The sequence below is a fragment of the Melitaea cinxia genome, chromosome 11 (genome assembly GCF_905220565.1).
Source record: "Melitaea cinxia chromosome 11, ilMelCinx1.1, whole genome shotgun sequence".
NCBI lineage: Eukaryota > Metazoa > Arthropoda > Insecta > Lepidoptera > Nymphalidae > Melitaea > Melitaea cinxia.
In genome coordinates, this window is record NC_059404.1 from 16766726 (window position 1) to 16779796 (window position 13071).

Consider the following 13071-nt stretch of genomic DNA (forward strand, 5'->3'; position numbering starts at 1 on the left):
TAGTTGAAGCCTAAGCGTTACAGGCCTGTTCGTGCCTACACTAATATTATTTATTACATTCATATGATTATTATTATTCGAAAATTATGACAATAGCTACATTCTATATTTAAATTTGAAAATTATTTCGTATTCTGCGTCATTAAATTTAAAAAATCGAAGTGTACAACACGTAGTATCGCACTTTATCTATGGTTAGCTCACTATATCTATACGAAAAACATCTGTATGGCACATACAAACATTTACCATAAGTGACCAAATTCCGCGAACAGCCAAATCGTCGTGAATTATAAAATGCCAACATAAAGTGGTATTCAAACGTGTATATAACACACCTTTAAGGGATTAGCCTCAATTTAAATGTCGAGTATCTTACTAGACATGCCCGATACAGACTCACGTTTCATATCCGACGTGTTATTGTTATTATTTGCGCTATTTCTGAAGTTAGAGAGTTTTTCTGTTTTTTAGAATTCGATTCTAAAGAGTTTTTTGTTATTATGATATGTTGTAGGTATATTTTTTGCCAAAGAGTACATTTCATTTTTAAAGCTTGGATGTGTAACAAAATAAGCTGTAATTTTTCGTAACGTGTGTCTATGATAGTAACCTAGACGGAGAGCTTTTAATGTTCTCTAAAGCGCGTTGGGAGACCCACAAGGACACACACCTAATATACACATATACAGTGAACTGAGGTAGGGCACAGCAAGCAATTTCCTGCTCAAAATATGGAGCAGCCCAACTGGGGTAGTACCTCGACCATATAAAATACTATAGCTAAATAATACTGTTTTCAAGCAGTATTATGTTCCCCTATTTGTGAGTAAGGTGACCAGAGTTCCTGGGGAGGAGGGGGGGGGGGGGGTTGGGGTTGGGGATAGGGTCGGCAACGCGCTTGCGAAGCTTCTGGTGTTGCAGGTGTAAAAAAACACAAACACAAGCTGCGGTCGAACCCACCTACGCGTACGTATTAGGCGACAACACGCCATATCAGATGGGTTATCACCTAAATATATCCATATGCCAATTTGCAGGATATATTAACTTTGTCTTTGTTATGTAGCAAAATACACACATTACCGCATTATTGAGACACCATTACCGTATTACAATAATAAGAACTGAGTAAAACCTTAGACAATTTAGTTACTATGTTATTATGTATTGTGGAATTCAAGTGAAGGGATAATTTGTTTATCAACTAGCAATTCTGAAGGTTTACGTTATCAACGCTATCAATGATTCGCTAAACAAAGCAACGAGGTGTGTTCTTCGACCTTAATATTTATAAACGATTATAATATTATAATTATAACTAGCGGCTTGCCCTGGTTTTTTACGTAACTTTTTACTGGATTACCGATTTCAATGATTTTTTTATTTTATTTAGGGTGGTACTTGTCATGTGGTCCCATTTAAATTTGATCGATCTGGCGAGTACTTTTTGAGTTACTTCTCATAATACGTTTTTTTCAAGATGGAATTTCTCCTGTGCCCGCTATCTGGAAACACACGAAATACACAAACTCGGGGATCAAGTGCGCTACCGTCAACGTTTACGCTTCAGTTTACGTTACGCTAATATCCCACTACTGGGCATAGGCCTCTTTCTCCATGTAGGAGAAGGATCAGAGCTTAATCCACCACGCTGCTCCATTGCGGGTTGGCGGATATATTCCCTAATATGAGTAACGATCGCTATCACGTGTACATGATAACAACCGGGACCGACGGCTTAACGTGCTCGCCGAGGCACGTTCAGCCGTCAACGTAATGTAAGTATATTCGAATCATAGATACACGGATACATCAATGTGTAATTTCAACATTAAAATAATCATAATGAATAATGAGTTTCGAAACGTTTTTATAATAGATCTGTTGTTTATTTGGTACAAGGATTTGATAAAAATAAAATTACTTAAATTATTTTCCGCTAAACTAAATGTGTAGAAAAATATCAACGCTTATAGAGAAATGTAATTAAGCTATTTTAACTGGAAATGATACTGTCTTGTCCCAAAAAAAAAAATTATAATAATATCGTGTTCCAATTTCAAAAAATTGCAGAATTGACACTTCGTCGATTTTCGTCTCTATTCGATGGAAAAGAAAATTGAAGAAACTCATAACGTTTTTGAAGGAACGGTCTACTTACGTCAATAATAAGCACCCGCCGACCTAAACTTTAATACTGGTTTGAAGTATGGACTTTATGGGGCTTTGCTTCCTAAAATAACCAACGTCCGAAATTAAATTAATTCAGAATCATAATGTTCACACAACACGTTCGATTAATTTCGTATAGTTATATTCAGTAACAGTATACGAAACTCCGATCTAGTGAGTAGTGTAGTACGTATAGTGCGTGTGCCGTGTCGGCCCCTGCACACGGGTAGTTTCCGGGTTCGATTCCCTCTCGGGACGTATTTGTATTCACAAATGTTTTTTTTCCAATTTGGATGTCTGTCCTTGTGGATTTCCCCACCGTGCCTCGGAGAGCACGTTAAACTTTTGGGTCCAGTTGTTATCATATACATCTGATAGCGATCGTTTCTCATAATAGGGATTATACTTATAACCGCCAACCCGTAGTTAACCATCGTGGTGGATTAAGCTCCAATCGTTCTCCTAAATGGAGAAAGAGGCCTATATCGAGCAGTGGGATATTACATACTGAATCGTGATACGAACCTCGTATAAAATTCTTCATGAAAACGGATTAACTACTAACGGATGACTAGTACGCAGATACGATAATTCATATCCGTAACACTCCTGATTCGAAGTAGAGTATGAAATATTAGTAGCCATTAGTATGTGAATGGAAACAAGCGAAAGAGTTTTCAATTAAACCTCGTAATAAGGTACATAGTATTTCGAAGTTAGGTGTAGATGTAAAAAAAAAATAGTCAAATATGAGCAGAATTAAATTCATTTAGATATAGAAAATAAAATACGGTAATGTACAAAAAAAATTACAGCTGTAAAATTTGTACAACTGTTTTGAGGATTAGCTAAAAATCTTGGATTTAATACCAGTAGCGCCACCTGTGAATTAGTCTACGAAGTTTTCAGTCCAACTGTTAGATATTACATTATAGCATGGTTTAATTTAATGCTACTGTTATTATATTAAACTGAATATTTGAATACTTCGCACATAAATATTAACAGACATTAACCTTTGTAAAAGTTGCCTTTAGCGTTGACGAATGACATTGAAATAAATCTCAGTTAAAAATAAATTATTGACTTGTGTACCCATAATTATCACAGATGAAAAATGTAACAATGTTGAAATTTAATAAAACTGGTTTTTTTTTATAACTGTTACATGAACAGGAAACGCAAGTAATATAAAATTAAACTGTATTGTTAACTAGCTACCCGGACATACTGTCAAAAGATAATAGTAAAAAATTTTTTTTTTTTAGTGTTGAAAACTTTCCTGGGCTGGGCGTGGAGTTATGCGCTTAGCACCATTTATTATTATTTATATATAAAGATAGATATGGGCTTGTTTCACCAGCCGTGGATAACGCTATTTGAAGGATAACGATATAATCGACTTTGGCAAGTAGGATCTGTTTCTCCTCAATTGATAAACTGCTACTTAAAGATTAATATATTCGAATAGAAATATCTCATAAATATAGTAGAATTCGATGGTAAAAAAGAACAATAAATCAAAAACTTTTAACTGTCGGATACTGTAATCCGTCAAATAGCGTTATCCATAACTGGTGAAATAGGCCCTAAGAATGTTAAATTTAGAATTCCCTGACGTGTGGGTAACACAAAAATAAACAATACTGTCTTAATTCAAATTTTTGCATCTATCGGTTCATTAAGAAGGTTACGTAATTTTCTTCCCACTCCTACTAAGGTTGCTCTTGCTCAATCTCTTCTTCATCCTATCCTTGATTACGCTGACACTTGCTATCTAGACTTAAGGGAGGATCAACTAAACAAACTTGAGCGTCTCCAAAACCTCTGTATTCGGTTCATATTTGGTCTTCGCAAGTACGACCACGTCTCTGAGTTCCGTACGAAGCTCAAGTGGCTTCCTATACGTCTGCGCAGGAATACTCATGTGCTAGCTCTCCTATATTCTATATTATTTAATCCCATCCTTCCGTCTTATTTGAAAGAACGCTTTAAGTTTCTCTGTGACTCACACAATAGATCACTTCGTTCTAGTGAAAATCTTACTTTGAAAATCGGCAAACACTCTACTGCCTTCTACAGCAAGTCATTCTGCATTGAGGCTGCACGGTTATGGAATACTCTCCCTTTACACATTAGACGTGCAACATCACTGGAATCTTTCAAAAAGAAGGTTAAGGAACACTACTTAAGACTTTGAAATTACTGTCGTCCACTTCGTCATTAGTCACTGCTATTTGAATAAGATATACACTTATTTGTTCTATTACTGTAATAATGTACAGTTATCTATAATATTATGTGTATATATGTGTATATGAGTATGTATGTTTGTATGTGTATATGTTTATATGTATTTATGTGTTTATGTGTGTAGTGTATTTATATATTTTTATGTAATACGTTCTGTAATTTTTAGTATAGTTAATATTGTTTGTAGTATGTAGTATGTGTATATGTATGCATGTATGTGTGCATATTTGATTTCATTCTTGTTTTCTTTTATTTTAAGTTTGTACACCCTTTCCGCTTGTTTCACATTATCTCCTCCAAGCTGGTTGTCTGGAAGAGATCGCTGTTTAGCGATAAGACCGCCTGTTGTACATTTTTTTCTTGAATTGTTTAATAAATTGTAAACTTCTTTTAATGTGTACAATAAAGAATAAATTATTATTATTATTTAATTCTTATTATATGTTGTCGTTTATTATATAAATTTATAGATTTTAGAACATCACGAAGAAGCTTGTAGAAGCGGAGAAGTAGGTAACTGTAAAATACATATCAACAGTTAAAACTGCGTTGGTTGTCAATTTTATCTTTACCAAATAGGTTTATATCTTAACCATAAACAAATGTGAGCGTGAGATTTTTATTTGCACGATTAATGAAAAATTTCGCTTCAGCCTGTAGGGTAAAGAAGGGTATTACCGGTCACTTAAATGAAAACAACTATAAATCTGTTAAAAATAAGTATTTATCTAAAAAACTTTTATAAAACATAACTTAAGGTATTCTTCTTACGAAATCACAGCCATTGAGATCAATATTAATTAAAAAAAATCCATAATCAACTCTTAAAAATAAAAGAACTTTGACCGGTATTGACCGACATGGCGGGCAATCCCGGTCGGCAGGTTGGCAATGCCGGTCAAGCTTTTTATCGGCACAAATCGCACACGTAGCCTTCGGGTGACTCATAACCCGAGCACTCGGCATGCGCCCAAAGGCCACACTGTACGCACCTGTACCAAAGCTCGTTGTTGCGACCATAATCGTCGCATAACATGCATTTGTTCTCAAGATCTTCGACATCGGTGTCATCATCATCGCGTACGTCAGCCATATCGATTTGCGAGTCTGATAAATTTTGATCCTTGTTATTATCCTGAAGCAGCTTCTTTTTCACCTTTCTGACAGTAGCAGGTTTAGCTGGTCTTTTCCTTGTCTTTGTTTCTAGTTTCATTTTTACGCCACATTGTTTCTTCTTTTCCTTCGTCAATTTTCTTTCTTCTTTTTGTATCAGAGCTTCCTTGAAAGGAGTATTTGTGAGTACTGTTGCATGTTGTTTTCGAGAGGCTCCCTGCACTTTCTTACTGTTTGTGGATTTCTTTGGAACTGGTAGAAGATCTTTGGCGGTAGCTGCTGAAGTAGATGGAGTGGCATTATCTATGAAAGGGAGCAGAACTTGAGTAGATTCCACAATATTAGTTTCTGGTGCTATTTGGTTTTGGTCCATGAGAAGTGATGGTGAATTGGATGATGACATGTGTGGTTCTGTGTTCAGTGAGATGGTTTGAACTTCTGGAGTTTTATTATCCTGGTTGCGCCTTTCTTCTACGGATATCATTAATTCACTGCTGTTTAAAATTTCAGCAGCTAGGAAGTCTTCATCCGTGAACACGTCTGGGTTTAGGGGATATATTCCAGTAGCAGCAAATCCTGCTTCAGCTTTTGGGATGCTTGCTATTTTTTGATAAGCTTTTCTAAAAAGCGAGGCAATGTCGTTTTGTGTGATTTTTCGTCCTAATTCAGTTTTCATCAAAATATTGCATTCCTGCTTATAGGCAGTTTTGAGAGGACCATAAATGGAAACATCCAAGGGCTGGATCCGGTGGGAGCCGTGTGGTGGTAATGACAGCATAACTATGTTACTCTCCTTGCAAAATTCATAAGCTCTCAAAGAAATGTGGCTGCTGTGATTGTCCAAAATGAAAAGTATTGGCTCAGTTTCAGAAGGTTTTGTGACAGCAGCAAAGTGTTTCAACCAATCTATGAAAAGGTCTTCGTTGATCCATCCATTTTTCGAGTACCGGTATACTGCACCACGTGGACCATCGTTTTCCAGTGCCAGTGAATGTCTCTGACGAGGATATATAAGCATTGGTGGAATGTAACTTCCAGTAGCACTTACTGCACACACAGCTGTAACTGTCGTCCCTCTTTCACCAGAGGTTATAGAGCCTACACGTTTTTGGCCTTTCTCAGTTATCACTTTTCCCGGGTAATGCACTGATGTGATGCCAGTTTCGTCCATATTAAATATGTTCCTTGGTAAAAACTTATATTTCTCCATTAACTCTTCAAGTAATTTGAAAAATATAGAAACTTCATGCTTGTTAAAAGCTTTAGCTCTATTCAGGCTCGTGCCCTCAGCTTTCCGAGCAGACAACTTATTTCGCTTCATAAATCCTGTAAGCCAATCCTTCCCAGCCATTCTTAAAGTATTGTTAAAATTGTGCTTTATGTGATTATGAACAGCGTATTCATAAGCCATTTTCCTTATTTGAATGGCAGTGCAGCCATAAAATATATTGCCGAGAAACTTCACTTGGTCTGCCATTTCCGCTTCCTGTTCTTTCGTGAAGACTGGATTTCTTCCCATAGCTGGTAACGCCTGGTTCTTGCTCTTAAGCCTTTCTTGAAGGGTTGAAAACGGAATACCATTCAACCGTGCAGCCTCTCTTATCGCGGTTCCGTCTTCGACAAGCTTAAATGCCCTATTTATATCATCTTGGCTCCATTTCGCCTTCAATTTTTTTCTCCTAGTTCGAAATCCCGACATCTAAAAAGGAAATTACATAAAAAATAACTGAATAAAAAAGTCTAAAATATCTATTTGTAAACAAAACTAGCGGGTAATACCGGTCAGCATGACCGGCATTAGCCATCCTTATACTTTTCTGATTTATAATAATTTTAACAAAAACCTGTCCCAAACAGCATGAAATATATAACTCAACGTGTAGATAAATAAACAAATGGCAACAATTACCACTAACAAAGAATAAAATACGCAAAATAAGACACTCACATGTTAAATTCCGTGATCAAAAAGTTATAAAAAAGTGACGCGAAACAATCTGACGTGTGATTCTGCCTGACGCTTACTTGGAACTGAGCGGGGATCGTAGCATCGGCGCGGGGAACGCTTACGCCATACTCAAGCAATGCATGAGAGAGCACTAACACGGTATTTTTTAAAATATTGCGGTGACCGGCATTGTCGCCTGACCGGTAATACCCCTTTTTACCCTAATATTCCACAACTAGGTCGTAAGCGTACGGTTCAATGGCGCCTAATGGTAAGCGATTACCGTAGCTTATAGATACCTGCAACACCAGAAGCGTAGCAAGCACTTTACTGACCCTATCCCCAACCACCCCAGGTGCTCTGATCACCTTTCTTACCACAGGAACACAACACTGCTTTGCCTGGCCATAGGCCTTTTTCCCCATGTAGGAGAAGGATCAGAAAAATTTAGAAATGTATAACTTTATTATAAATGTAATTAATTTTATTTCAAATTACGATCTATCGAGCAACAATAAGTATAGACTCCTTTTAAACCGTTTATTGATGGCTTATGTTCGTCTTCACGTTTAATAAAATAAATTACCAAACGAATTGCTAATCGTTAAAATAAAATGGCGATTAACCTATCAAAAATTTCATTCCATCCCCTTTTAAAGTGATTCTAAAGTCAACAGGGGTGTTCCGAGTCAATGGTTTTAAGCCACAAGCTTATGAGCGTGTAATAACATAACACGGTTTTGAGACTAAGAAAGTGGGGATGGTTATGGTTTCCATTTAGGTATAAGCATATAGGTATAACCAGTTTAAAACTTAAATAAATTTCAAAAGGAATTAGGGTTGCCAGATTCAAGCATGTCATTTCCGGAACAATTCGAGGATTACGAATTCGGTCGGTTGAAAAATATACGAAAATTGATAATATTTTTTGTAAATCACTAGAAAACTAGTAGTATTCGAAATCCGGGACAATCAACTATAATTTCTGGACACGGGATAAGACACGTAATTCCGGGACAATTGAGGATTTGCCGGCCATCTGGCAACCCTAAAAGGAATTCTTATTAACTAATGTACATAATAACAGCAAGAAAGATCCTGCTCAAAATCTGGAGTAACCCAACTGTGGCAGTACCTCGAACTTCTAGAAGATCAGAGCTAAATAATACTGCTTTCGAGCAGTGAGCTGCTATGGTGGCTGAGGGTAGGGTCGGGAACGCGCTTGCGTAAAAAAACTATAATGATGTTTTTATTACAAAAATTCTTTAAAATAGGTATGTTACTCTTGAATTAACGATTCAAATAAATTCGAAACATAGTTTCTGTTGACAAAAACCAGCAAGAAATTCAACGATTAATCTTTATTTGTTGAATTAAAGTCATCGTTACTAATCCTGCACATCATTTATAGTCTGTTGTACTGAATAATTACGCTTTGTCCAGTAATAACTTTTTAAATACAATAACAAACCATCTACATTCCTGTTATTGCAAATAGAATAGTTTTTGAGGATGGCTGGACAGATACCTACACGTATTATAATCTTTTTTCAATTCGCTGTAACATCCCACTGCTGGACATAATCGTCAGTGTATCATGTTGTTATATAACATTATTGTAGGTATACAGAGGTAATTAGATGTGATTACAGTGAATAATGTGATAACTTATCGCATGAAAGAAAAGAACATTAAACAATGAGTCTAGGTGCCATATCAAATGATTGTATAATTTGTTATAAATAGAACAAACGAGGTACTGTTTTAATAGACGCAAATAAATCCTTTCTTCCAGTTAAGAATTTGAATTGTGTAAAATGAGGAAGATGTTGTATAAAATGAATAACAAGAAATTATTAAAAATCAATTAATTATAAATATTAAATGCAAGTCATTTAGTCCTAGAATTAATGATTTGTAAATTTCTTCTATACTTAAAGTTATTGAAGTCTAACAAACAATTATTATAGTGCACCACGTAAAGAAACTTAAAAAAACACTTTAAAACCCAGATGCACAATAAGACGCTTATCTCTTACTTAGACTTTTGGTTTTGGATATATCTACCTATTTAAAGTTAATAAAAGTATACGCAATAGTGTCGTGTGATTTAAAACTGAATATAAATTGTTGTATAAATAAAAAAAAATTAAGATCTTACCTGCCTGTGTATACTTACACAAATTGTTATACTTACAAAAACACTTAACACATTTAAGTACTTACATACACAGTAAAATAATTGTGTTTGCTCGCAAACGAAAAAAAAACCGACTTCAATTACATCGACAAGTAATACAACGCAGATCGACGAAAAAATTGTCAAGCAACTACGCGTTATCAAAGATTACTCAAAAAGTAGTTATCAGATCAATAAAATTTATATGTTACCACATGATAAACATCAGCTTTCGATTAAATTAAAAATTATTAAAATCGGCACACCCAGTAAAAAGTTATTACGGATTTTCGAGAGTTTCCCTCGATTTCTCTGGGATTCCATCACCATATCCTGGTTTCCATGGTACCAAACTAAGGATATCCCCTTTCGAACAAAAAAAAGAATTATCAAAATCGGTACATCCAGTAGAAAGTTATGCGGTATAATACAACGTAGGTCGACGAAAAAAGCGTCAAGTAAAAACGCATTATTAGATATAACTCGAAAAGTAATTGTTAGATCTCAAATAAATTTCAATGGGACCAATTGGCACACACCACACACCACCGTTCGATTAAAACAAAATTTGTCGAAATCGGTCTACCCGGTCAAAAGTTCTGATGTAACATAAATAAAAAAAAAAAAAAATACAGTCGAATTGAGAACCTCCTCCTTTTTTGGAAGTCGGTTAAAAATAATAAATAAAGATTGACATATAAAAGTTATTCTAGAATGATAAAATTTAATTATAATTTTATAGAACATAGCATACTTTTAGAAATCAATTTCGACTACCAATTTCGTTAAGTTTTGGAAATAAAAACACCGATGATCGATCAAAACAGTTGTTAACAAGTTAACGCCAAGCAAGACAGCAAAACTTTTCGCAAACGCTTAGCGAACAACAAAGTTAGACAGTTTATGATGTGACAGACTCGCAGCGGACTATTAATAAACACACTTGTATTTACTGTTAAATATAGTAGGTACCTACATATAGGGAACAATTCTATACGCATTTTTGAAGTAAATTTTCTTTCTATCGAACAGGAGAATTTATTAACTTGAAGTATGAAAATACATAAGAAAAAGTTATTATAGAAGATTATCAAGTGTCAAGTTACGTAGTAATCATTGTAAAGCGTGCTCATTGTATAATACGCTTCAGCCTGTTATATCCCACTACTGGACATAGGCCTCTTTCCCCATGTAGGAGAAGGATGAGAGCTTAATCCACCACATTGCTCTAATGCGGGTTGACGGATATATTCCCCCTACTATGAGTAACGATCGCTATCAGGTGTACATGATAACAACCGGGACTGACATTTTAACGTACTCTCAGAGGCACGGTGGGGAGACCCACAAGGACTAACAACCAGACCGGAAACACATATCTGTATAAACAGAAATATCCAATCCTAGCGGGAATCGAACCCGCGACCGTTGGTGTTTAGGTGCCGCTGACACGACACACGCACCACTACACCAGAACAGTCATTTTATATATGTGTAAATAGATACTTGCACATAACGTCTACATACTTTGGTAATTTTGAGGTGGATATAGTAGTAAAGTTTACTTTGTGTGTTATATTAGAACAAAAAAATGCGAATTGAGAACCTTCACCTTTTTTGAAAGTCGGTTAAAAGTAAACATGAGTAATTCAACAACTTCTATTTCCTTTTATGAGTATAATCTGGTAGTTTCCTAACACCGCAGTATATTCATACAAATAAAGAACGTTCGAAAAACCTTTCATAAATAACATTTCCGAAAAAAAACATCTCAATTTCTTCGAAACTCCCGTTGACATAAACCGAGAAAAAAATTCAAAGGCGTTCCTAACGAAAACGTCAATCTCGAATATAGATATAGAATATAATTCGCTTATTTTTCCCGCGCCAATTCGGCCGCCGGTGATCGATCACGTCGTAAGGCAGGAGGACAGATTTCGAGAAAAACGTAATACCCGCACGTGCACGGCTCATAATCAAAATGGGAATTTGTTAAATAAATACATTTTCGTAAATTGAACCTTCCGTGCTCGGGAACGTGTAAGATTGTTTTTCACTCAGATATAGGTAATAAATAAATATCTACACAATACACACACGGTCGTTTGTTCCTAAAGTAAGCAACTTAATGCTTGTGTTATAGGTAACAGCCGACTGGTGGACTGGCCGAGCTACATTTTTTTTTCGATAAACATACTTATAAATAATAGATATATAAGAATATAAATAAATATTTATATTACACCCAGACTCGGAGTGGGAATCGAACCCACAACCCTCGGAGCAGAAAGCAAGGTCACAAACTGCACCAACGGGCTAGTAGTAGTAGCTATACGTAAGTACACTTGATTATACCTACCTAATGGAGTTACCAAGTTACTGTAGTTAGTAATTTTGTTTCAGACTTCGATTCGTCGTTGTCTGATATAAATATCACCCTAAAAGTAACGGATACACGACATGTTTCTGCAATGTATTCTGATATATTATTTTGATATTTGTCACTCAATGGTGTCAGCGAGCAGATTGTTACCAGTAGCGCTCTAGACCTTGGAAGGTGCAGAGGTAGAGTAGTGTCCATCTGCTGTTAATATTCAACTAGGCCCCAAGTCTCGCCGTCGTTAGTTGGTAGCCCTGAAAATCTTCAAAAAATGTAGTTACAAACTTTTGTCGATATTAGTCACTTTCAAATAGACGTGTTATAAAATATTTTGGAAATGGTTTAGCATCGACATTATCATTGTTTGATACCGGTACCGATAGATTGATACCGTTGGGTACTCATACAGTACTTTAAGGACACCACGGGCAAAAAATTCACCAAAATGAGTTCAAATGTTAATTAATTACAAGTTAGTTGTATTTTCTTCTTCGAAGACTGACATCTCAAGCTCTTTCTCTACGGCGAGTAGATAAGCAGTAAATAATGATTCGAATTACATAAACTTTACACATATTAAACCACATAATAAATTAATCGGTCTCGCATTAATGCTTTTAGCGGAACCAAAATCTCCACTCGATACGACAGCTACTATTTGCGAGACAATAGCGGAGCGATCGCACAGCGATCCATCATTCTGTCGCCGGTCGTCCCCCGACGTGGACGTCTCCCGCACAATGTATTTGCTTAGAATCTACGTCCATTGTACACGGGACCATTGTTGGACTACTGATTTTTCGCTAGTTTTTGTAATATCGATTTTGCAGACTTTCTGTTATATATTGTGATTGTGTTTTATATTATGTTACTGACATGGTTAACAAACATCACACAGATGATTAAATTGTACGTGATTTATTTCATATTATCTAATATACAAAATTCTCGTGTCACAGTGTTAATTTGTAACAAAGCTCTTCCAAAACGGCTTATGAAATATCCTTATGAAATTTTGTGACC

General features: G+C 35.7%; 2 protein-coding genes across 2 annotated transcripts in view; both read right to left on the minus strand.

Moving 5' to 3' along the window:
• Positions 1–4102, minus strand: part of LOC123657658 — a 53129-nt gene extending 49027 nt beyond the window's left edge. Inside the window, exon 1 of the mRNA XM_045593178.1 lies at positions 4001–4102. Within this exon, the coding sequence (XP_045449134.1) occupies positions 4001–4102 (102 nt within the window). The remainder of the gene's footprint in view (positions 1–4000) is intronic.
• A 1233-nt stretch (positions 4103–5335) lies between these two features.
• On the minus strand, positions 5336–7240 carry LOC123657659. The gene has a single exon (XM_045593179.1). The coding sequence runs from the start codon at positions 7238–7240 to the stop codon at positions 5336–5338; it is 1905 nt and encodes a 634-aa protein (XP_045449135.1).
• Between the last annotated feature and the right edge of the window lie 5831 nt (positions 7241–13071).

Bases quoted from the DNA above. Each gene is read 5' to 3' on its own strand.
- LOC123657659 (XM_045593179.1), bottom strand. From the start codon at position 7,240: ATGTCGGGATTTCGAACTAGGAGAAAAAAATTGAAGGCGAAATGGAGC.